This window comes from Prinia subflava, chromosome 10 (genome assembly GCF_021018805.1).
Source record: "Prinia subflava isolate CZ2003 ecotype Zambia chromosome 10, Cam_Psub_1.2, whole genome shotgun sequence".
In the NCBI taxonomy this organism is placed as follows: domain Eukaryota; kingdom Metazoa; phylum Chordata; class Aves; order Passeriformes; family Cisticolidae; genus Prinia; species Prinia subflava.
Window position 1 is genome coordinate 22113552 of NC_086256.1, and position 27045 is coordinate 22140596.

Genomic DNA, 27045 nt, shown 5'->3' on the forward strand with positions numbered 1-27045 from the left:
GGCTTTATTCTCTTTGTCTCATTAGTCTTGTTCAGCTCTTGTCACACTATCCACAGTTGCTCAGGAAAAAGTATTAGAGATTTAAAATTTAATTCGTATCTCAAATTTATGTGACCTGGAAGTGTTCAAGGGCTAAATTTAGTTCTTAAAAGTCAAGAAATGGATGGGAATTTATCATTAACTTGCAAGGCAGAATGGGTATTATGCTGATACTCACTGTGCTCCCAGAAGCATAATTAGAATTAATTTTGGAATATAACCTCACTTGGGTCATTTGATCTGGAAATAAATGACAAGTGGCATTTAATTTTTTTTTAATAGTTCATGTGTAGGCAGTCTAAGATAAACTGGGTACGGGTGTAAACTGTTGTAGGTGTAGTTAAGTTCCCATTGGGTAACCTGTAGGGAGCACATTTCCAGCAATGAGGCCACAGGATGTCAATATGGAATAAAATGGGGTCAGAATATACAGCCACATCTGGAGAGATTTCTCAGTCTTGAAGTTTAGAATAGTTTTCCCATTGCCACAATGTAACATTAGGAGAAATAATTGGTGAAAGAATTTTTGAAAAGAAATTGAAATGGGTGGTTAAAAAAAGTTTTAATAAGAGTGGGTGGGAAAAAGCCAGTAAATAGTTGGAAATTTCTATTACCTACCATCTACATAAAACATGAAGAACTTCACTACTGGATTTTATTAAAAAAAAAAAAAAATCCCAAACCTCAAAAATCCACACTGTAGAAAGAAAAGGCATGTAGACAGACAGATCTGCAAATTATTCCCAGAGTTTAATTTTTCGCTTACTAACACTTGCAGGAAAAAGAAAGCTCCAGGAGAGAGTCAATCTGGGGAAAAGTTGTTTCTTTTTGTATGACTTTTGGCAATTCAGTAGAGACTACAGGAACTAAATGCTGTGTGGAGTCAGTGCAGGCTCTGCTGTGGGACTCTGAGAGAAGCCTTTAGGAACTGAGTCCTTTGTGGCTGGGCTGAAGGGGAACTGAAAGGGGAAGAGTCTCTGTTCTGTTGAGCAGAACTGTCTCACCCCTAGAAAAAGTACCATGAAGTAATTTGGTGGTTGTGTGAAGCAAAAAGTGAGGAAGGGTGAATAAGTGTAAAACCAACGCTCTTTCTGGTGTGCTGGTGTGGCAAGATTTCCCCTTTTCATACTTGCTACTGCTTTATCACTCTTTTTTCCCTCAGTTCACCAGTGATAAGATGAGCTATAGCATCACTGGTGGTTATCTCTACTCTCACTACAGTAAGTTGTCTTAAGTAAGCCGTTCACAAGGATGCTTTTCCCTGCTGCTTCTTAATTGGTGTATGACAGAAGAACGTGCCATGGAGTTCCTTTGGAGGAGGAAATGTTAATTAAAGTGATTTTCCTGGAAGCTCTCCTTTCAGAGATGAGAAACATTTGCAGAACACTCTCATTTTATGGAAGGGTAGCTCTTCCTCCATGGAGATGGGTCATAAAATAAAGGAAGGAGGAAAGGAGGCATCACAGAGATGGTCAGGAAAAGGGACACAAATATGTAGGCATTTGTGGTGTTCTGTGTTTTTAAGTGAGGAAGAGATAAATCAGGGAATAAATGAATGTCAAGATGGGAATAAACAAATCAAGAACATACAGAGATGAAATGAAGAAATGTGAGGAAAGTGCAGGTTTTGAACAGATGATACAAAGAAGCATAGTTAGTTTATTATAGGATACATGGGTATCATAGAGAAATGTCATTAACTCAATCTGTAATGTATTAGGGATAAAACCTGATGATTAATGTCCAAGAGTTTCATTTTCACGCTATGAAAAATACAGAAAACCTTTGTGGTATGAAAATACTGAGTAACTGAACGAAATCACATGGTTTTTTTTCTCTGCACCCACACCTACTTTGTTACATAGATACCTCTGATTATGTCTGTAAGTGCCTGTGGGTCCCTAGTGTGGGCACAGTATGTCAGTGGTATTCCTTGTTGAGCACTCACCTGTCTACTACCACTTCAATTCTATTTTCTGCTCAGCTTCCGTTATTGGGAAACATGTCACTCCTGGAGCCATAGGCAAGGAACAAGCCGTGTCTGCAGTCTTCTCTTTTCTCTTCCAAACTAATGCACAAGAATGATGCCATAATGCTGCTTTGTGCATCAAGAACTGCAAGAAAAGACTGAAATTGATTGTATATGAAGTGCTGTCAAAATCATGAATAACACTCATCTCTTCCCTTTCCTTCCCCGAGAAAGAATGATAAAAGGCAGTGAATAATCCTAAAAAAATACCAACAGCAATTCCAGGAGAAAATAAGGTTTTTTTATACAAGTCTTTTCTTTTACATCTTTAATTTTTAGAAGGGAAAAAGTTAGAATTTTCGTGTGTGAACTGGAAATATATTTCCCTTCCTCTCTCCCTTCTATGAGAGAGCTGGGTTTTCATCTTGCCAACAGGAGGAAAATGCATTATGGCTCATTTAAGGTCCTCCCTCTTTTTCTTTCTAAAGATTATGGGGATGGCAGATGGAAAACGATTAGCCAGGAGCTAAATTAAAGAACTGCATAGAAGTGGCTTTGCATATCGTTGCTTGGACAGTATATTCTGTTCTCTTTTGTTGCTAATTTTTTTTATTTTTTCCTACTGATTTCTTACCAGTGTCAGCAGAATGAGCTAAGTTTATCATTTAGTCTGACTGTTTAATCTTTGGAGCTTGGAATAGATATATGCTCTCTTGTAAACTGGCAAAAGCAAGAGCTCCCTTCCTGCTTTTAGTCCCCAGCAGCCTTCCCCCTGCCCTTCCCCCCACTCAAGACGTGGATGGAAAGGTAGGTCTCCACAAATGTTAAGCATCAGTTATGGGTTTGGATCCTGGTCTCATTCTCAGTCAAACAGGATTTAGATGTGTTTGCCCCTCTAAAATAAAGCTGGTTGTCTTATGAATTGTAATAATGTAGAGGAGAGGCTGCCTTTCACCTGTGCAGCTGCTGCCCTTTCAGAAGCAGATAGTGTTTCTCAGGAATTCTTGTGAGCTGGGGGTACTGGGGAAGGAGCCACAAGGGTTGGTCCAGGCTGATGGTGACTGCTGTAACTGTGGTAGAATATTGACCCATCCCCTACAGTTTATTGTCATAGGTATTAATGAGTAGATGAGATAACGAAACTAAACAGAATCTTGGGCTTGTTTCAACATATGTGTGGTCAAGGCAGTGGGAGGGAAGCAGTTCTTTGGCCCATTGGGACTGTGAGGGAGGAGGGAGAGAGCACACCAGTACCCATTTCTGGACATGGTGTTGACAGAGATTGACAGTGTTTGACGATTTTTCAGGAAATGCTTTTATCACAGTAGTTCTTTAGTTGCTTGCAGTAGATTTTGAAAGGTTGTATAGAATCACAGGTTAATTTTACTTTAGCATTTGTTTAACTTCTGTTGCTGTTTTTGGCTTTCTGACAAGATTCTGCTAATCAGCTTTTGTCTTTCTAGCTTGTGCATTGCAATGTGTGCAAATCTTACCACCTCTTCCTCTATTTTTACCTTTGATGATAGAAAAGCTTTGAAGAAAGTAATTTATATAGATAGAAAGAAACTACTACGTTCCTTTTGTGCAGGATACAGGTATTTTCATATTACTCATTGAGATTATGTGAGTAAGCGGTGTCAAATAAGCATTTTCTGTGAGTCTGCACAAAATGTGTCAGCTGAAGTAGTGTGGCTCCAGACATGTCACAGTGTTTTAGCAAGAACTAAAATGAAGAAAAGGAAAAAAAGATCAACAAAGAAGGGACCAGTCCCTTTTCAGTGAGAAGGGTAGAAGTGAGCATTGGGTTAGCAGATACACACATCAGAATTATGCATCCACCTGAGGGAGGGGACGAGCTGCACTCTTTGTGTTCCCAGGAGCAGGTAAACCTTCTCTGATCAAGTCTTGAACTAAAACTTCTCCCAGCTGTTCATGTGCATCTCTGCATACATTTTGAACAACAACCTTCCCAACTATCTGCTTATTGCCATAAGGTAGAAAGTCATCATTCTCTAGAAATTGGGCATTGTTTCAGTCTTGTTGAGATTTGGTAGTAATCCATTTTCTGTCACCCAGTAAACAAACTCTGTAATGTGGTCTCCTACTATTTGGAGTGGCTGTATTTTCAACAGGCATGTAGTTTCAGAATTTTTTTTTTTGCAGGGACAAAGATAAAAATTATTTTACCAGAATCACTGGAGTACTCTGGAGGAAACACCAATTACTTTCCTTGCAGGATATGAAAGCTCACATGTTGATTCTGGCTGCAGCATCTTATCAAGAGAGATCAGACACAGACTGAAACTTTCAGTTGTACTCAGTATTAATAGTAAACCTGTTACTGATGGAATAAGACATAAAGCTTCTTATGCCCGGTGCAATTGTTAGAGATTTCAAATCAGATGTGTTTATTTGTTAAAGGGTAGAACATGAAAATTTTGCTTTTAACTAATTTAAATCATTTGACTCATGCTGTTCATGTAGTGTAAACCAATTTTAAAAAGATAATTAAATTTATTTTTAAAAATAAAAGTTGTTTAACTAAAAGAGATTCTTTGAAATGGAGAAAAACAGTCTAAAAATCAAAATTGATGGAAGCAAAAATATTAGAAGTTCTGTTCAGTGTTGGCAGATGAGTTTCAGCTGACAAAAACTTTACTTAACTGTCTGCCCATTTTTAATGGATAGAAACATGGCTCTAGTAGATCTTTTGTAGTGCAGTGAACTACAGGAGGATGTCTGGACTTCATTTGTTGGCTCAAACCAGGTAATAAATTACGAGAACACTAGGTTCTGCTGCACTCATCTGCTGTAATTTAAGATTTTCACCAAACTTCAGTCACACAATAATGACATATCTGTGTGTATACATAAACATACAGCAGATTTTACTGGACAGAGGCTTTTGCCTTTAATGTAAAACCTGCCTGTAAAAGGAATCACAGTTGATGTTAGCATCCAGTCGTCAGTGGAAAAATGGGTAGGGTTTTGCACAGTCTTGAGGACAACTTCAAGATTGTTTAGGAGACTGTCTACTGAAGACAACTTCAAGATAATTTAGGAGAATGTGTACCTCTTGATTTTTATGATCTGTGATGTAGATCAAGGTAGTTCTTGATAATTCCTTTTGGAATAGATAGCAGCCAATTGACAGACTCTAGTGAGATGCCTTTGTGCCTGAATAGTGTAAGGAATTGTTTTCTGCAGAAGGTATCCCCACCTGGTCAAGCACAGACTCTCATTTCGTTGCCTGGGAGCTCATGCTGGTGCTCTGTTTGAGGATCTCCTGCAGCCTTAGGCAGGTGCCTGCCGGGCTCTGCTCCTGTGCAGACGCTGCTGGACACCCCCAAATCCGGTGTCCCCTTTGTAGAGTTCCGATGGAAATGTGGAGTTCTCCCTGCTGCCTGGCTTTTCACATCTCTTGAACTGCCTGGCTCCTCAGGATGTGCAGCATTATTCCAGGGTTCACAGCAGTTCCCGTTCTGTGCTGTGGAGTGCATGTGTCAGTTAAAGAGGAAGGTTATTTAAATAACTAATGTGTTTGAGAAATGCAGTCACCATTGAAACAATAAAAAAGCAAAAAAGAGATTTTTTACAGCAAGTGTGCAAACGCTAATATGAAATCCGTAATTATCAGTATTTGCTTAAAGGCAGAGTTGGCAGAATAATAAAATGTGACACAGTTTGAAGAGCAGCATAATCCCATAGCTCTTTGTGTTACGGGCTGTATACAACAGGAAACTATAAAACATGTTCATGGCATACTAAAATGTTTGGAAACCTACTGCAGCAGCACAGAGGGAAATGTTTAAATAAGATTTTATATTAAGATGTTGCTAAATAGAAAAGCAAGGAACAGTACAACAAAAGCTTGATGTGTAAATAATCAAATCTTTACATTTCATGCTAGAAACAATAAAATATAGTAGATTAAAAATTATAAATGGTAAACAGGTGCTAGTGTGAGTGCCACACTAAAATAGAGATTATAAAATGAGTTAATAAAACTTCATATGTTTTTAAGGAATTGCACACTTCCTCTGTTAAAGGAAGAATTAAAATATAACAGACATGCATAAGACAGGAGATTTCTTCATGCAAATAATGTAGTCATCTTAATTCATAATTTAATAATGCCCATTAAGAGGAGGAGGAGGCAACTGTATAAATCAGAGGATGTCCTGTATAACTGTATGCTCAGCTTTATTTCAGCCTCTGATTGAAATACATGAAATGCAAGTTTTTAGGTAGGTTGTTGTATTTTGAAATTTATATACTGTGTATAAAAGTATGTGGACATAATAATTAGTAATGCCATATCCATTCTGAGAGAAAGAGCAAAAAACACGATGCTGAGCTGGACTGTGCTCTCACTGGTGTTAGTTCAACTACACAGAGAGATAATATGGAAATAAACCTCATAAATCCCACTGTGTAAAAGAGGGAGAAGGTACTCATTTATTTCTCCCCCCAAATCAATTCTTAGTATCAACCCAATAGTTAGTTATTAAAATACCCATTATTATAAGTCCGAAATGAGAGCAGTTGCAGAGGTGTGGTGTAAAGCTAAGAAAGGAGATGTTAATCTGCAAGGAAGAGTTTAAATAGGGAATTATGATATCCTTGGCTTTCTGCTTTGTAGCTGTCAGGCTCGGGCAGCTCGCTGGTCAATAGTGACATTCTGTGTGTCAGTGAGCAGAGTCTCCTGATACCTTAACCTGCAGTTCACACATTACTGAAGCTCCAACTGTCGAACATTCAAGTCCCTTGGTACCACTGCAGCTTCCAGACTCTCCTGACTGGCTCATGTTTCATTCTTTGGCAATTTGCCCTAATGATATCCCTCAGGAGCTTTCAGACCCTCTTCTTTTCCATATTTAATCGTGTTATATTAATCTGAGTGCTGAGCAAACTAGGCTGCACAAATTGTAATTGTCTGTGATTTCTGCTGCAATGGTCTTATAACTGCTTTTTTTTTTTTTTCATTTTTGGTGTAAAAATAGGTGTACAAAACTGTAGTGTAATTTTTCATTTACAAGTCTAAATGTCCAAGACAAGGCAGGGTGTGAACACTTTAACTGCTGATCTGTGCCACAAAGAGGGTTGGTTTTTTTCCATGTAAAATCCATAATGTTTTAGCATTTGCTGTATGGGCAGGATTTACAGTTTATTTTTTGCTCTTTATTTTGTTACTGTGAAAGTTCACGTCTAATAAACAGTAATAAACAGAAGCTATTATCAAGTTAAACTCAGGTAGTAATTTTGTTGTGATATAAAACATTAGCACAACCTCATTTTTTTCCATCAGCTTAGCAACTTCTATGTGGGGCATTCTCTTCATTTTTTCCCTTCTTTTTATGAGGTTCGTAGTGCTACATGGGACGGATATAGACTGCCTTGTTTTGAATAGTCTTGATTTTTTCTCATTCTGTTGTAACTCTGTGTCCGCATAATAAAATAATGAAATTTGAGAAACTTCCTGATAACAAAGATAGATCAAATTTGAATTCTTTACATATTGCAAGATTATTTTGTTCACTTGTGGAATGAACTTGGCTCCATATCTAATGAATTCCATAGTTATTTGTTTGTTTTGAGGGTAAAGTGGTGATTGTGGTGGATTTTTGTTTGTTTTGGAAAACCAGAGATGTCCATTTTGAGTGGTAAGCAGTTTGTAGCACCTCCTTTTTTCATCAAGGACTCCTTCATTTTCCATGATCCTTGTGCCAGGCTTGGAAGTCTCTGCTTTGGGAAGGAAGTTTTGGAAAATTGTAATTAAGTTGCTTTTCTGCTCCAGGGAATATTCACTTCAGATTTTTTAAAGATAGTTTGGAAATCATGGTAGTGACCCAAGCAGGAGTTAATCCTGCTTCTGAGTTTAGTGCTGTTCTGTGGCTTCATGCAGATTCAGATCAAATCCAGTTAAAAATAGCAGAAATGGGGGCTAGAAAACTCCTCTGAGTCTTTCCCACTCAGTGGAGCCAAGTGAAACTCAGGGTGCACTTCAGTCCTGTGTGTTTATAGCAGTACTCATGTTTGACCACGATTGCATCAAGTGATTCATGATTATTTCCCTTTTTCCAAGGGAATAGCTGAGCAGGGAGGGCTAACTTGACTTGCTAGCCTGACTTCTTGCAGATGTTGTGCTTGTATACAGACATCAGAGTTCTTTGTGCATGTGTTTTGGCAGTTCAGAGTAATTTATGAAATTATGTAATAGACGGTTTGGGGAGGTTAAGATTCTTGCATGTCTAAAGTTAATTTAAGATTTTCTTTTTATTCATGTTTTTTTGTTGCCAATTCTGTGTGTGTATTTTTATTTTTAGTTAACTGCTTGTGTTCATGCGTCAGCTGCATTGTTATATCCAATGTATTGGCAACATATTTACATCCCAGTGCTTCCTCCACATCTCCTGGACTACTGCTGGTAAGACAGCTAACCTGTTATCCCCATTTCTGAGATTCTTGCCTGTCTTAGAATTCTGAGTAACTGATGGAAACACTAACTCTTTATTCTGACTGGACATACAGGATCCAGTTTGTGAAAGCACTTTGGCCAATGCCTAAATGACTTGAACAGGGATATTGCAGCATGCCTTGATGTGGTGTTTGAATTGGTACCTTGAATTACTGTGCTGTTTATTGTCAATGCAGCATTTAGAATCCTGTTTGTAAGAACTGTTTCTGTTGTATTGGTAAGAGAATTCATTCAATAATATAAATCCAAACATGTTACAGATTACTTTTATTTGGATTTTATTTTAAGTTGAAATACATTATGCTTGTAGAGTAATTAAAAAAAAACCCTCATCATTTTTCCAGAATCAGATGTTAGTATTTATCAGTGATTTAGTGTTTGTCTTTTAACTCAGCCAGGCTCAGGATTCTAGCCAGTGCCTTCCCAAAGGAGCTTAAAAACTTCTTTTGGGATTCCAAAATTTTTATAATAAGAATTCTGCTTCTCCTGATGTGTTTCTGTTCATGTGACAGACTTTGTGATTTTGGCATATTTTTAACTTGAACAAGAATCACTTTTTGATTCACTTCTGATCCTTCAAGGGGATGATGTTTCCACATGCCTATGTTTCACAATTTCAGGCTAAGACTACGTGTTTTTATTCAGAGTAGTGGCAGAGATAACAAATGAGAGTTTCCATTTTCAGTTTAACCAGGAATATCCATCCCTGAAGATTTTCACTTCACCTAGACCCTCTGGGTTTTGTATAGAAAAATGAACCATTTCAAGCTGTTCTAGAGATTGGGAATTATTATTATTATATGTAAAAACTGAGACCCAGCTAGATCCTTACCAGGCTGTTTTCTTCATAGAAATAAATTATGCTCATAGGTTTGATGGGTTTTATGTTCTGGTTTTGGTTTGGGTTTTTTCGCCCTCAAATCTATGAATGTGTTGCTGTTCTACTGAACTACATCCAGTCTACTGAACTTTTGTTTTCAAACAAATTGTCAATATGTTTCCTTAAGTGTCTTTGATAGTTTTTCCTGAAGTTCACAGTCTTTGTCTATGGTATATATATTCTCTGTAGTAGTTCTTACAATTCATGTGTATGTTATTTGTTGTTTTAAAAAAGAAAACAAATGTTCTCCAACTCCTCCCTTTACTTACAAGTATAGCTAAGCCTTTTATCTTTAATGATAGTTATCTTTTGAAGGAACTCTGTCCTAATTGTTTCTCCTCCTGTCTTTGATAAAATGTACCAAGATGGGCTAGAACTTGGGTGTGTTTTAGTTGTTGTATTACTTGATCTTACGGCCAGAACCTTTGTAATTTTTCAGATCATTCATGAATGCTGTTCTCAGAAGGCAGATCAACACCTCTATTCAAGCTGTACTCTGTAGAGTGCATCCTGAATACAAGAAGATTTTTTTATTTCCCCCTCTAAGCCCAGATAATGTTTCCAGAAATAACAATGTTAGATGCTGTACACAGCTCCATGTGATGATAATAGTTGCGATTCTAGGTCACTCTGGCGTGACCTGAGAAATTTTTTTACTCATTAAAAAGAAGCATGGAGTTTCTTAAACTTGTAAAATTCATTTATATCTCTTTTTCATAGTAGTACAATAGAGTGGAGAAAAAAGTTCCCCTGTTTTAGAGATGTTCAAAAGGAAACATAAAGTTCATGAAAAGAAGTGCACAACTGATGGATTTATCACAGTAACTGTAATTCAGACCTTTTGACTCAGATTTTTGTGCATTTACATTTCTCTTTCTGATCATCTGAATGGTTCTTTTGTGAGACAGGTTGGAAAAGTGTAATAAAAACAAATAAATTATGTAGCTTTCCTCATGTTCTGGTGTACTAACAGTAAATAAATGTTCTCCTTATAGGTATATAATATATCAAGTTAAAAAACCTCAATGAATTCTTAAGGTCAAAGCTTGTAGTAGGCCTGACCTAGTTTGCAGTTCAGCAAGATCGTGCCAATCTAAAATTATTATAAGAATTTAAAAGTTATTTTGTATACTTCTATTTTTTTAGTCATTTTGAAAAGCAAAGTACTTTATAAAAAGTTCCATTTTTCCTTTTAGCTCAACATGCGTTTTCACACCTAGAAATGTCATTGTCACCAGTTCACTTGGACTTGCTGGGATGCCTCCCGTGAACTCTCATTTTCTTAGTGCTATTCTGAAATGGCATTCAAATACATGAAGTAGGGGACTATTAATTAAAGTTAAATTAATTTTTGTAAAGGAGAAAGTTAATTTCATGAGATTCCTGCGTAATATCTTGGCAAACTATATCACCAATATTAGAATATATGCCAGTTTTGTCTGTGGATGATAAAGCATCTCTTATACTGGTGCTCTGTTGAGAATATAACGGAGTCAGAAAATTCAAGTTACAGTTGCAGTAGGTCTTTATGAGATTTGGTCTCTTCTGAATTAGGATATATATACATGCCTGTTTTCATGAGAATGGGATGATTATTTCCCAATTAACTTGGGTGTTTTGTATCACATAGTAATTATTTTGGGCAGTGATACCACAGATTGATATTTTTGGTGATAAAATGCATAACCAAGAGAAGAACTCTATAGCAGCTCCCAGTAGTATAGTAGTAAGCAATTTCAGGTGCATATTACAGTCCTCTGTTGTTAAGACTTCAAAATCCAGCAGTAATAAAATTCACTTTTTGCTGAAAACAATTAAATTGACTTGCCATACCTGCAGTTTTTTATTTCATGCATTTTCAAGATGTGCTTTGTACCTTTATTCTGTTAACTTCAAAATTGAACGGATGTAGCTGTTACATTGTTTAGAGAAAAGAGCTACATGCTTCCCTTTTTAATGACAGTTTTATTAATGGAGCAAATCACCAGCTATCTGAAGTCAGCACAGGCGTGGTGAAGCTACAGAACAGTGTCAATGTACGAGAAAACAAGTGTGCATAAAATCCATACATGACATAGCACTTGTTTTCACTGTGCACATTATTTGTAACACTGAGATCTCCTGATCTGAGGAACCTGAGCATCTGTTTCACTGCATATTCTGCAGCAGAATTCTCAGTTATGTGTCAGCCATAATCATTCTTACTGGCTTGGGTAAATACTTTACATAGTAAAAAGCATTCTTAAAATTATAGAGTGGTTTGAAGCTGTTTAAATCCTCTCAATATATATGGGTGTCTGCTCTGGAGTGACACTTGTTTACAATGCCATGTAATTTGTGTTTAGTTCACAAGGACATAAGGATTAGCCTGGATGAAGTCATCAGGAAGTGCTAAAATTTGTCAGTATAGGGCTAAGAAAAAGATGTGTGGAAAAATAGGGGCCTCTTTTCCCTTGTTGGAAGCCCCATTGCCTAGAAAGCTTAACCCATGACAGTTTGCAATTTCAGCCAACCTATATTTTGATATGATAGACACCATAGACACCATGAAATTTTGTTTGGGCCTCAGTCAGGCTGGGTTTTTGGTGTTGTTTGGATTTTTTTTGGTTTTTTTTCATTGATCCTCTCCTGTGGGACAGTGTTAATGAGAGCAATTGGCTAATCCATAGGGTGTACCGATTTTTCTAAAATGGGCTGTCGTCATAGGCAGGTGAGAATTGCTTTTTCTGGTCCCAGAGGTGGGACCAAATGGATGAGACCACATGAAGTGATGCAGTGAAACCTTGCCCCATCCTTGGGAAGTCAATCACCAATCAGTCAGTGCCACTGGCTCAGATCCGTGATCAAATTATTGCCATAAGAGAAATTACTGTGTAGTAATTACTGTGTGAGTTGTATGTCATCTTGCCTACTTTTTCAGGGATTATTTTTATTTAGTTTTTTTTTTCCTCTGTGGTCTATTAGTTATTAATTTCCCATTGAGTTGCCTTAATGAGCCTTGTAATTGCTCACTTCTCTGGAGTGAATATTGCCAGTAATCTCACAGCACCCAAAAGTCTGATGGTGACTGTTGGAGGCTTTTTCCTTCAGTGCTGGACACTGAGTATATTCTTGGCCAGATATTGCCAGAACAGAAAATTGTAGGAAACTAGGATAAATTAGCCTAATTCAGTTTCTTGCTTGCATACTGCAGCAGATCTTACTGCAATGGCTTTGTGTGGATATTTATTCTATTTGGAGAATATAGTTCCTTGTCTTATGGAAATTAGAAAGGAGAAGTTTATTATCTGGAGTTGAATAGGATATTACACAGCTTCCAAAGGCTTGCCAAGACATGGTTTCAGAACCAAAACCAGTGGTGATGAGGTTTGTGTTGCATTGTGGCGATGGTAACCGGGGCCGTGTCCTCCAGGTGGTGTTTTGGAACCAGATCGCTCTGGGAGCATCTGCTGGGTTCTCTCACTGTGGTCAGTTGCTGGAGCTGGCTCTGGATGCAGGGCTCTGGACTCTCCTTGCTCGTGCCTCATGGCTTGCAGCACCATCCTGTATTCTGTGGTCATCTTTACTGCAGAGTAAAACAAACTTTTCCTCCTCTAGTAAACATTCATGTAGCAACTGTGTTCACTTAATGCTGCCTTAAACAGTGACTGTCTGCTAGGGTCTTATGTGCTAAGATTTAAAATACTCTATTAGTGTACTTAAAACTTGATGTTTTCCACTCTTTTTCTTCAGTGCACCCATGCCTTACCTAATTGGCGTCCACTTAAGCTTGATAGAGGTAAGTTTGCTATACTTCAGTGTACTGGGAACTGTGAGCTGTGTATGCCATAAAAAATATTAGTAGAAATGCTTCAGAAAAAAATCAGGTATTTTAAGCATGCAGAATCACAAATCTAAGCTTCATATGCTTTATTAAGTAAAAAATGTCTCTCTTTGAAATCTTACTTTTGAAGTATTTTGTGAAGACATGCAGCTCTACATCATGATTTGTTTCTCTGCCTAATTAATAGCTCACTGGTAGCTATTTTCCTGCCTTTTAGTACTTTAGCAACAGATTTTGCCAATAATGAGGAAAATTTCATTTTTCAGGAACAGGTAAAATTTATTTTGGAGTCACCATGCCTCAGGTCTCAGCATTATTGTGATTTCCCAGATAATTTATGTTCCTGTCCCTCTGAAAACTTGAATCTAACCTCCATTCCATAACATTTCTAACTATTAATTTAGAAATGAGTATTTTTTGCCAAAAAACAAGAGGTGGCTTTAACAGATTTGAATATAAAGCAACACAATAGAATTGACCTGAATCGTACCTAATAGCTGGGTATGAAATAGTTTTGCCTTTTTCCATAACCATTTGATTATGCTGTGAAGCTACATGAGCCATCTGATTGTCATGCAGAGTAGATAATTGATTTGGGAACGTTATTTGATTTACACTTCTGCTAAAGCAGTTTCTAAGGATCAATTCACATCTGCCAGGCTGATGGAGTTGGTTCTTCCCTGAGCCTCCAGCACTTTTGTTTTTCCAAAAAAAGGCCTTCTATGTCATCTTCTACACTTCTCAACTCCGTGCACAGCCTTCTGTGCTCCCAAATCACGTTCACATGACCCGCATGCATCAGTCATAATGTCTTGATTAGGATGTTTTTTCCTTATTCAGTAAGGAAATAATGGAACTGAAAGATTTGCCCTGAAAAAAGAAGTCACTCAGTTCCTTCAGGAATTATTTCCTGCATTATTATGTATTATTGTGGGTCCATATAGAAAAGAGTTCTATCCCTTGTTCCTGAAAGGAACAAATTGTTTAATTCTTAGCTGCTAGCCAAGTACACTGATGAAAAAGCATTTTATCCATTCTTCTGTGCTAATAGTGGGCATCACATGCGTGGTACTTATATAAATCTGCAAATAATTGTATTTTTTCTGGTTTTCATCTCATTATATGATTTACATCCTATGTGATTTTCACAAATATGAGAGAATGAAATGTTGTTACAAGATATGTATAGTTCCAATATATATTTGTCCAATATATTCAACTGTGTTCTGTGTAAATCTTGGTTTTTATAAATTCCTTTCGGAGATTATTAATATAATAATCTCTGAGATTACTGTTTGAAGAAGTATTTTTAAAAGCTACTCTGAATGCTATATCTAATTCACAAATCCTACATCTAAAGCTCCAACTGTTCTTTGCCACTACTGTCCTTTGTATAAAATCATCATTTGTAATTTAGCACATTATAATAAAAATGTACTTCAGGAGGACACCATAGTAAATTGTTTCTTCAGTATTTTATTTTTTCTTCTTAACAGAGAGTTAAAAATAGATCACTGGAGGATGTGGTTTTACTAAATGTTGACACAAACACTCTAGAAACTCCTTTTAATGACCTGAACAACCTACCTGGTGAAGTGGTGAGTCTTAGACATTTCATTTTTTCTTTCTTTCTTTCTTTCATATATAGGTGCTTGAATTACTCGTAGTTATTTTTGCCTCATTTTGCTAACTGCTATAAAAGGAGTAAGGGGGTGAAAAGCACCTAGTGCAGACCCCTATATTTGAGATTTTTACCTTTTGACAGCTGAGGAGATGTTGAATGGAACATCATATTCCTTATTGTAAAAGTAGGATCGTAATTATCAAGCTAGCTGCATTCATTAGGCAGAGCTGCTTTAAACGGAAGAGTCTCTTCATCTCATCTTAATCATTATATTACAAAGTAGGCATTTCTGTCTGCCTAGTGGCATGTCTTGCAAAAGAACGAGAGAGTTTTTGAAGGCAAAAAGAAGAAGGGGGCCAATTATCGGCTGCTGCTTCCCTGCCACCTGCCAGCGCTTTCCTTTTAATTAATGATCTGATGGCACTGGTCAATATAATAAGAAATGCTTGTACAGTTGGGGTCAGAAAATTCAGGCTTTGATCTTCTTCAACTTTGTGAAACATTTATTTATTTTCTCTAAATTATTTCAGTTTTATTTTAATCTCTTCTATCCTGCTGAGGGCTGCGTGAATGAAAACCTATACTGTTTGTCATTTGCTTTGGCAGAGCAAAGACTGCTTACTTAGAATTCTATTTGTAAATTAAACTGCAAACCCAGTTTGTCATAAAAGACATCTGATCCTTTTGAAATGACGAAAGCTGTCTTTTGTCTGTAAAGGATGATAAATTAAGTGCCAGTTCTTTCTGGACTTTGATCTTGCAGAGGGTGCCCCCCCCCCCCCCCCCCGCCTTTTTTGCCTTCTTTTTTTTTTTTTATTGCCTATAGGGGAACATATTCTGTATATCATTTTAAATAATCACAAAATTCACTTATCTTGTTTTTCCCAGTAGAGCTCTAAAAGAGTATAATTGTGAAATCACTGTTTTCATTATTCAATGAAAGATGCACAAGCTATCACAATTAGTTGTCAAGACAAAGAATTTTATATCAAAATATGAAATCAGAGTTACATTTTCTGAAATTGTAAATCATAAAAACTCCTGTCGTAATCCAAGTAATATCCTATAGTGACATACTGTGTCTTTTGTAATAACAAAATTTGGTTGATAATTTGTATATATTTAGTACAATAGAAATCAATCTCTTGATGTTAATATTATTGACAGTGCCCTTTGATTTTAATGATGTTAAAATCTAGACTTTTTATAGATCATCTGGTTGGTCTTTGGACTCAGTATCAACTCTACTTCAGAAATGTAAAAGACTATAAAGATTATTGTGGTGTTCTGTGGTTTACATTAGAGTATGTATTGTTACATTGCTATGTTTTGTGATGTACATATGCATGGATACATGCACAAACATATATACAATAACTTTGACTGTAATCTGTTATTAAGAGTGTAACAAGTTAAGTAAAAAAAAGTGTCATTTCCTGGTAAGTAACTTTAACTGGACTTCCATTGACTAAATAGGGTTGATGTTACAATGTCATGAAGGTCTGTATGCCAAGTAATAGCTGGATGTGGAGTTGAGAATTAAGCATCATATTCCAGGAGATACTGGAGTTACAGCTGGAGGTCCTTCAAACAGCCAAAATGGATCTTTGTGCAATCAGAGACACTTGTCATGTGTTTTACAGGTGCACATCAAAAAGATCTCTAAATAAGCAGGCTAGCATGAAGGAAGTAGGGATACAGATCTTCCTTCTTCTAGAAGTGTGTTTTCTCCCAGAATATATGCATGTTATTACTGCAGATCTTAATGTAGGTTATCCAAGTGTACAGACTACAAACTAGACTGAGAATATTTTTCCATATCTAATAAAAACCAAAAAAGAACAGCCGTGTTCTATGCAAAATATACTTGCAGAACTTGAGGATTTTATACTGAAGCTTTTAATTTGAATAATCCAATGTTTTACTTCACTTCAATCTGTGAGGCACTTTAATTAAACATTTTGATGGAATGCATATACAATTATAGTTGGAAAGCCTGGAAACAATTGGCACAGACAGAAGGCACAGGACTGCATTTGGTTCATAAGGTGACAAAATGCTTGTCCTCCTTTTGCATTCATGAGGGGCAGTGCAGCTGCTGACATCTTGGGGAAAAGTATGAGACAGGAGTGAAGACTCAAAATGGTAAGTTAGGCTTAAAACATTAAAGGGAATGTCAAAGATCCATGTGTGAAGCATTTTAACTTATATAGAGAAACCTCATAAGCATGCATACAAAAGTAGTAAAACTTGTGATAAAAAATATAATGAGTACCTCTGAAAGACATTAAAATAGAATGAAGAACTGAAAATAGAAAAGAAGTTGTAGTCTTACTGTCCCTTTCAAAAATTGATTCCAGGTTGGTTAACAGCCTAACAAAAGAAATGTAGTATTTTCCAAGTTTTCTAAAACTGTTTCTTGTTTCCAGAGGGAACAGAGTAATTACTTTCTTGATCAATAAGCCTGATGATGTCCTCACAGCATAGGTATTTAATGGTTTACCCATGTATATATGCTCTGACCGTGAATTTTTTCATGATGAATTTAGGATCGAAAGAAACATTCTATGGCATTGTCTAATAAACTGCATAATAAATTAACTGAGATTTAAAGGCATTTTTAAATCATTCACTTAAGCATTTAAATTATAGTTACAGGCTAGATGACTTTCCATGCATGTGAACTCTATTATTCTGTCAGACTGACCAGTGGTCCTGACTGTTCAAAGGTCAGTGGTCACAGTTGTCCTGAATTACCAGTCCTTTTTTCATGAGGACCCTCTGCTGCGTTGCATGCTGTAATCTTCTTAATGGCTTCATTCCAATATTCACACATAATATTTTAGATTTATTGACTGTTAGAAATACTACCATGCCAGTAGCAGTTCCGCTACTCCTAAGGTATTTAAAATTGGAAGAATAAATCAGGGCAGATTTCAGGAATCCTTTGTTTTCTTGGAAGGGGGAAAGCCCCTCTTTTTTTTTGCTTTTCTGACAGGAAAGTTTGTTTTGAAATTTCATCATTTCATTGTGAATTTGTGTATTATTTTTTAATTAAAAAAAAAAAGAAAGTAAGGATCTACTTCTCTGGGAGTAAATTTCCTAATATAATAATACTGAAATTTCCACTTTATTAATATAAGGCATTAGAAGAACATTCACGACCACAGACTGAAATTTATAAATTTTGGGCCTGTCTGTGTAATACCTACTTGCACTTAACTCTGATATAAAGACTTCTCCTTTGCTCACATGTGAACATTTTCCCAAATAGTTTGCAGAAATTGATAAGCATCACTTTTAGCAACCATGTTTAATGACTTGAAATCATAGACTGAGCAGAACTTTCATAAATATGATCTTCAGAAAACAACAGACTACAGTCTTTTAGCTTCTTCTGTGGTTGTTGAATAGTGTCAACTGCAAAAGCTGCAGAGCTGTTGAAAGATGTGTGGTGTTTGTATTGCCTGGTACCTACACACCGTGATTTAATACAGAATCTAAACTGGGCTTTAGAGCTTTTGTTTTGAGATTCCTAAAGTCAGAGGATTTTAACACCATAAACTTGACATGTGAACATGACTGTTCTAAAAGTAGCATTTGGGAATAGGCTGTAATTCATGTAGAAAATTGGTTACTTTATGCAGTGGTAACTGGGAGTGCAAATTATTTCTTAAAATATGATGACTAATGGTATTATAAAGAAATTAAGGTCAATGTACAACAGTGCAATTAAAAGGTTTTTTGCAAAATATAAATAGCATAATTCATAATTTTTTTTCCATCAGAAAATAGCCAAAAATATTACTAATATATTTTAGAAACTCAGAGTGGTCAGCAGTGTTTGCAGCGTTACGAGGCAACTGTTTATTGTGAACAAGTTCTTAGAGCAGAGATTCTGTTGAATCTTGATCTAGCTTTAGAAGCTAGAATATGAAATTGAAAAGTACAACTAGGTTTGAAACCATTTGCATTTAAGTAGTTGTTTTGGTCTAAATGTCGAAAAATGTGATTAAATGCTGGAGGTCTCCCTGAGATGCCTAAATCCTCTACATGTAGATAATAATCAAATAATCAAATACATAGAAGCCCTTTACTAGAAACAGTGGTTTAACTATCAGACTCTAGTTTGTTTTGAGGTTTTTGTTTTGTTTATTTTCTCTGTATACTTCTCTTACTTTCTTGATTTGAGAGTGAGCTTCTACTTACTTTCATAGTGGTATCATCTGACAGAAAACAGCAAAAAGTAGTTTAAAACATAACAAATGTGGCTAATACCAGAGAAATATCTGGATATATTTTTTTCAGAGATCTAATGGTCATTCGAAACTCCAGTATGTGGTTCTGTATTTCTCAGACAACAAACATATAAAAACAATTCTCCTATACGTGTTTAAATTTATCTGTGCTTTTGATTTTTTGCAAGAACAAAGACTTTGATTAATAACTGTGTGATCTTATTAACCTATTTTTTAATTTTATGTGATTCTTGTATTCACATGGATATTGAAGAGATACTAGGCATGTTTTCTGTCTGTCTGATATTTAGATTTTAGGAGTCCTAGAAAGGACATATGGTCACCATTTAAATAAATGATACTTTTTGTTTCAATGATCAACACTCTATGTTTCTACATTTTAGATACACTGAATTACATATCAGTCTCATCTGTATCTTCGAAAAACTATTTTATTGCTTTAAACCTTCCTGATGTTCTGATTGCTCTTTGCAGGCAGTGTTTAGCAGTCCAATCAAGTCACCTATGAGAAGCTGTTGCTAGGAGAAGATAAAAACAGTTTGGTCCTAGTGTAAATTAATAATACCATTTCTGCAGCGGATCACTGGTGTCTTTCAGAAATAAATGTTAACAGCATTCTAACTCCTGCAGTTTTGTTGCTTGCAGTTCTTTATTTTTAAACTTTGCAAAAGGCTGTTTCTGCAAAAGAGATACAAAGAAAAAAGGTTTGGCATCCTTAATTGTACTGAGGTAGATGGATTAAAATATATATGAGGAAAAGATACAGATGCCGCCTGCTATTTTTTGACTTGGTGTCAGGATTGTGTAATTTTAAAATAATTTTCAGTGCTATTAATGATGTCACCCAAAGGGGTCTCACACGTCCTTGGTTTGAGGTGCATGGATCTAAGCAATCACAATCCTGCTGTGTACCAGCTCCTTCCAAGGAGTTCAGCCCGCCCTGTCTCTTACCTGTGCCTACTATCCTGGCTGTAATAATTACATTATCACTCTGTCACTCTGGCTGTGGTTCAAATGTGGAACTGGGAGCATTTGACATCAGCCTACCCAGGTGTGGCTGGGCCCTGGGTGAGCACTGGCCTCTGCTTGAGGAAGCCAAGGCAGGTCCCAGGGCACTCGAGGTGTGCAGCAGCCAGGATCCTGCGTGGGGAGCAGGAGCATCAGGGCTGTGCCTCTCCCACTGCTGTGCCTCTCCCACTGCTGTGCCTCTCTCTCCCACTGCTGTGCCTCTCTCTCCCACTGCTGTGCCTCTCTCTCCCACTGCTGTGCCTCTCTCTCCCACTGCTGTGCCTCTCTCTCCCACTGCTGTGCCTCTCTCTCCCACTGCTGTGCCTCTCCCACTGCTGTGCCTCTCCCACTGCTGTGCCTCTCCCACTGCTGTGCCTCTCCCACTGCTGTGCCTCTCCCACTGCTGTGCCTCTCCCACTGCTGTGCCTCTCCCACTGCTGTGCCTCTCCCACTGCTGTGCCTCTCCCACTGCTGTGCCTCACAGGATCTCTGCAGGCTTCTTCTCAAGAGCACCGTGCTCCTGGTTCTTCTGCACAATAATCTGATGGAGCTCTTCTTGCCTTTAAGCACTGCCCCCTGAGAGAAGCAGGAGTTGGAGGAGCTTTCTTTGAACTCAGCATTGCCCTTCTGAGGCTCGAACTCCCTCTAGGACAGCACACAAAATTGTCCACCTGCCTCCAAACTGCCTGCCCATTGGAGGGTCTTAATGTTGCTGAGCTAATAACACACCAATATGGCAGGAGAGCAGGAAATTTTTTGTTGTCTGTTCTCTTTAATGTTCTCTTTATTTTTTGGCTGAAGCATCCTGCTAATCAAATTTACAATAGGGTGCTTAGGGCCTGTCAGAACTGAGAAAGTTAGAAAATACCTTTTTCACTCATGTTCCCCATTTGGTCATGTAATCCCTCAGCTCTGCATTATCTTTATCCCCTCTCTTCTCTTAACCTGTCCTATCATCCACCACAATTCCCCCAAAATCATAAAGCATATTTTAGAAGAATACAGATTTAAAAGAATGTAGAGACTTTTCTGCCTTTTCCCTCCTTTACATTTAGAAGATGCTTTGCCTCTATTGACAAGACCAAATTTTAAGGTTGACAGTTCTTGTTGACTTCATGTTATTGCTTTTGTTTTAGTCAAACAGTGCTACTGTATGTGGGCAGATCTTCCTTGTATGCATTTATTTTCCCACAATGAAATCTTATTTTTTACATCTATAAAAATAATCGTACAATACAGAACAAAAGAAAAAAATCAAATCACAAAACCAAGACATGCATTTATTTTTTCAACCTTGAACTTCTTAGCCAGTTTTTGTACTTGGACTTGTATTTTTTTTTTCCTTTTGAGGTGTAAGGCAAGAACATAAATGAACCTTGGTGTGTGCTTTCCATGGGCTAAATGAATCAGGCTCTAAACTTTTATCTACATCTGTGGAGCTTGGATATAAATTGAAAAGATCACAGCTATGGGGAAAAGACCTATACTGTAAAGGCCTTTCTGCATAGATTATGAACATCATAACTCAATAATTTTTTTTTCCAAACTATAGTTATAATTGGACCCAATGGGGGTCTCTCTCTTTGATCAGATCACAGTAACTGTGACTTTACACTGGAAAATGTCACTACTGTGAAGGTTTATCACCTGTAGAGCTGGTCTTTTCTCTGATGCCATGTTCAGTTCTCATTAGCATTATTCAAAGTTTAGTTGTTAATTAGGTTGACACTTCAATTACAATCATCATCTACAAGAGCAGTCAGGACTGCTTGCATAAAGAAACAAAAAGATACTCATTCTTGCATATATTTCCAAAAGAATGAAAGCTGTTTTGGTGATAAATTTGTGTTTATAATATTCCTTTAAATAGTAACTTGGAATGCTGCTTCATTTAGGGACTTAAATAATGCTCTGTTGGGTATGTTACAATACAAAGGGATGGAGAAATGTGGTTCTACATAAATAGAGTTGACTTATTTTCCAGGTGTCCCTCATGATGGAAATTAGGAGAGTATAGATGTATCTGGGTACAATTCCACATATCCAATAATCATTCCAGACTTATATGATTTTCCTACAAAGTATTTCCAAGTAACAGTTATTTAAATTAAAATTTCCCCCCTTTTTTTTCTTTTTCTCTGATTCTGTCTAACCGATGGTTGTTATTTATCAAGTGAAAAAAGACAAACCTCCTTAAAAAAGTCAACCACTATAATCAGAATGGTCTTTTTTTTTCTTTCTTTTCCTAACCTGCAGACACTTCCTAATGACTGTTTTTGTTTTCTTCACTTTCACATTTGACGTTTTATCTTCAAGGACAATTCTGGAGGCAGTGTAATACTGAATTTACAAAAACTTTTCTCAACTATTTCACTGTGGTAGCAGGTACTCCCATGGTACATGAGAAAATGATGTAAGGTAGGAATTTGACCTAAAAGAAGAGATACTGCTTGGCGCTGAATAGTTACTGACCATTAAGAGTCCTGAAAAATAAACCTTCGTAGCTTAAATAAAACATTTCCAACTGTCTGCCTTCAAGCAAGCAAATACATGTTATGCTGGAAAAAAAATCTGCAATAAAGTGACTCGTGTATTTTACTGTAAAATAATTAAGCTTATTTATGTCAAGAGGCCTTGGGAAAAAAAAGAGAGCATAAACCAATCTGCATTAGCGCTCTACCATCATCCCCTACCTTCATTTCAATTAACAGACCAGCAGGTGCTCCTTGCAGTTAAAAAGATAAGCTATCAAGGAGGAGGATGAATTTTTGTCTGACCTGTAGACACTATGGTTTGCCTGCTGATTGGGTTCATACCTCGCTGTACCAATTTCTGAGGTGTTAATTTAACTGTTCCACTCTGTCACGCAGGTCTCGGCCTTGAAAAATAAACTGAAAAAGCAGTCGACAGCTACGGGCGACGGAGTGGCCAAGGCCTTCCTTCGGGCACAGGCAGCGCTCTTCGGATCCTACAGAGATGCACTGAGATACAAACCAGTAAGATGGCTTCCATATTGCCTTTTTTCCTCAATTTATAGGAGCATGGTCTCGTTCTTTCAAGGAAAATGTGAAATGTTTTATCCCGGTCTGGAATAGTCTGTTTTAAATCTTACTCTGTGGAACTGGAAGATACCATCATCTCTTGACAGTGAATTGTACTGAAAAATACTCATCCAAAGTCAGCTGTTTTCATATTTGTATCAGTTTTATTCTTGGTTTAGTATAAAACCAGATTTTATTACTGAAGTTGCTGACACACAGGTCACCTGGAGCTGAAAGCACTGTGCCTTTCAGACTGCATCATTTTTCCAGAGGTTTTGCTGTGTTGGAGGGCAGAAGCTTCTTTTCTAGCGAAGCCACATGAGTCAAACATGCATCTCTCTGATTATACACTTACCTTGCTTACACTTTGAAGACAGGAGAAATGAAAACCCATTTCATCTCATCAGAACCTCAGAGTTTGTATTTTTCACATTTTGCTAGTATTAATGTTTTATGGACTTTCATAATTTCTGAATAATGAGGTGGCACGTATTGAGCCTGTTGGAGATAAAGTAGTTTATCAGAAAAAACTTAGAGATTCTAATTTCATCACTCCAGACTATTTTTCTTGCAAACTACTGGTAGTAGTTGGTTTGATCAAATGCACTGACATCGGGTGAATCAAATTCAGAGGATGTTTGGTTGTCTGATGGATTCAGATAAATTCAGATTTGATAGGAGAAAATCATCCTCACTTAGGAGTCAGGTTAGTAAAGCTGGTAGGTGTGTGGAGCACGGGTGGATATTTGTCTGGGGTTGAGAAGAGTGTTCTAAGGAGCTGTGGTATTCCTTGATGGAAATGGATAGGATAGTTATTAATTCCAGATGAGGGCTTTACTGGAGGGAACTTTAAAATACAGTTTGGTCCTTGGGTTTAGCTTCTCCCCCAGTGGTTCTCTTCCAGGTAGTATTTTGTGCTGTGAGCATTGTGTACACCAGCTGCCTGTGCCAGTGAGAGCCACTGTTGTGGGGGAAGGTAACCCGTGCAGACGTGAAGTCGTGTGCAGGTTCAGCCCACGTGTTTGTGTTTAGCAGTTCTCTTACAATATGGAAATCCCGTTTGCATTCCATATTGAAATGGCTGGATTTCAACACACTGCTTGTTTCAATAAAACAAATCATTTCAACAGAACAGGTAGATGTCCTTTACTGCATAGTGCCATCACCCGAATCTAATTCACCCTTACTCTAAAGGTGAGGACTCTAGTCCATGGCAGCTCATGGCAGCTTGCAGTAAGAGCTGTTAAGTCCAAAAGTGTCTTTTGGACACTTGCATATGTACAAACAGAAGGATGTCAGCCTGCTTCATGTCCTTAGCTCTGTTCTGACCAGAAATAAGCTTCTGTCAGTCCTTTGTTTTGGTGACTGTGGAACTGAGTGTGCAAGTCCTTTAGCATCCTGGTTAGCATCTCTTTTGAAATGAGCTCTCCTTTTAACTGATTCCCATTTTATTTCAGTTTAGCTGTTGGCATATCTGAGATCTCTACATTTGCACTGTATTGGAAACAGTGCACTATGCATCATTTCAACATTTGTCAAAATGACCTTTGAAGTCTTTCTTTCTGCATTATTTTCTTTTGCAGATTTATCTTTTTTTGGCTTCACTGATTGCCTATAAGGGAAGATATTTATGAAACCATTGTGGCCTGATAATTTTTTTTAAAGACACGTCATTTCAGAATATCTTAGCAGGCAGAAGTCTGCTGGCAAATACAAGCGTATCTTGGATTGATATCAAGTTGTCCAAAGACAAAGCATATTTAAAAATAAATAAAACCCCATTGTAACTGTTATTTTGAGCTATGTTCACATAATCTTAATTAATTCAATATTTCACAGAATTTTTGTTGTGAAGGAAAACTTGAATTCGCTCTGGATTAGTAGAAATTAAGAAGATTTTTCACATGATTTTTCAGCTCATTCTTCATTTACCTTTTTCTTTGTGAATTGGAAAGCTGAAAAAAAAATCACATTTGGCTGTATTAGGAATATCTGAATATTCCTAATACAGCCAAATATATGTCAAGAGTCTCAAAGCTTGATAACTGCTATTGCAAAGAAAATACTTCCCTTTGTTTTGGAGTGTGTGGTGCCAGGTCTAATAAGGTAATTTAAACCACAGCTATGGAGTTAATTTACATTCTTTCAGGAACTCAAGTAGCATTTGTGCAGAAAATTTGTAGGGGTATTACTTAAATGAAAATATTTTCCATATAGATTTGAAATACTTCTGCTATAAATAAACTTATATTTTCAAAATCAAGAGGTTGTTTGGTGCACAGTTCTGAGGATCACAAACCTCCTGATGAAAAATAAAATAATGTATTTGGACAGTTAGCAATTGCTTGAAAGTTGAAAAACATGGCTAAATGAACTATTTTCCTTGCAACAGCGTGTCCTGTGTGATTTCAACTTGAAACACGAAACAACTGTCATTAATATTCACTTTGAGTAAAGAACAGCTTTAATAGTGTCTGTACTCATCCAACACTTCTCTCCACTCCAAGCGCTGTTCATCACACTGAGCACTCATTCTGTGCAACTGTTTGTTTGCAGCACAGCACAGATTCTCCCCACTATAGCAATATGTCTTGGACAAACGTCTAGCAATTATTGAAAAAAATGATTGGTGAAAGGCAAAATGGGAATCTTCAGGGGTCTTGCAGGGAGTTCGTGGGCCTCCAAAGGACCATATGGAAAATCTGACTACTCCAATACAGACAGAAAATATGACATGTAATAGAGAAAGTTTATAATCATTTTTGTGCGTATCAAATGATAATGAAACACTTAATCTAGTCAAAGAAGAAATAGCTGGGTTTTTTCTGTTTTAATCATTATTAAATTAATCTGTCAAATTGATATAACTGTTAAGAGTACTTCTTAATACGCTGCACTTTGCACTAACAAATACTGTGTGGTAGGAGTGGATCTGTAGAGCAAAGCAGCCCAGCTAAGGACCTGACATCCACACAGGGTGCATTTCTGCCTTCATTGTGGTTCTCATTTTAGTCTGGTGCTGAGTGCTGGATACCCATGACGAGCTGGAACTCTGCTGTAGTTTAATCCAGAAGGACTCCACCTCACACATGGTATGTGGGGAGGATTGAAAAAACTGCAACAGCATCATTTAAAAAATAATCCAGAAAAAAGTATTATCAGTGGCATGGTGAATTATAAAGATTTTGTATATGGTCTCCTTCACATAGAGGACTGCAATCCATTTTGAGACATTGTTTAATTTGGGTGGTCACAACTTGCCCTTGAACCTTGTGTTGCTCCTAATTTCTTTGGGTAGTCCAGCATTTGGGGATTTCTCCTGGATGATAATGCACATTCCATGTTTCAGATTTGAAGGCATAGGTGGGACATAGACATAAATATGGCAGTAGTGGAGTTTGCCTGTGTCCTTTTGTTGTCAGGGTATGTGTGACGTGTTTTTCCCAACGATTTTACTTTACACGTTCTTCCTGCATGTACATGGGCAGATGAAGGCAAAGACTTGTACATGCTTTTCATAAATCATATGCAATATCGTCAGTTCATAAAATAATATGGGACTTAAAGAATTCTTAAAAAGGCAGTCTGTGTCTGGAGAGGGAGTGGTAGATAAGAGAATGAAGAAGGAGTTGAAAAATATTGAATATAAAAATATATACTGTGATAGAGATTAAATTCCCCTCTTCTGGGGAGAAACCCCTTGAAGCTCTGGCTGTTAAAACAAGAGAAATAAACCCAGAAGAGCTTTGTTTCAAGTTGTGATGGTTGTAACATCACTCATCAGAAATGAAGAGCAAAGGCTGCTGGCTTTCTCTGGAATGCTCAGCAGCAGGAGTTCAAGGAGGGGCCAGGATAACCTTTGTGCTGAAGATGGCACAACCTGTCAGACTTCCCTTTAATCGAATGGAAACTCAGTGCTTTGGG

At 37.2% G+C, this 27045-nt stretch overlaps 1 protein-coding gene across 3 annotated transcripts in view; it reads left to right on the forward strand.

The window, feature by feature from the left end:
* The window catches only part of DENND1B (DENN domain containing 1B), a 152735-nt gene that overhangs the window by 87948 nt on the left and 37742 nt on the right, over positions 1–27045 (forward strand). For all 3 annotated transcript variants that reach the window (XM_063407695.1, XM_063407693.1, XM_063407696.1), the window contains 4 exons: positions 8335–8435; positions 13099–13144; positions 14686–14787; positions 22951–23076. In XM_063407695.1, coding sequence (XP_063263765.1) covers positions 8335–8435; positions 13099–13144; positions 14686–14787; positions 22951–23076 — 375 coding nt within the window. The remainder of the gene's footprint in view (positions 1–8334; positions 8436–13098; positions 13145–14685; positions 14788–22950; positions 23077–27045) is intronic.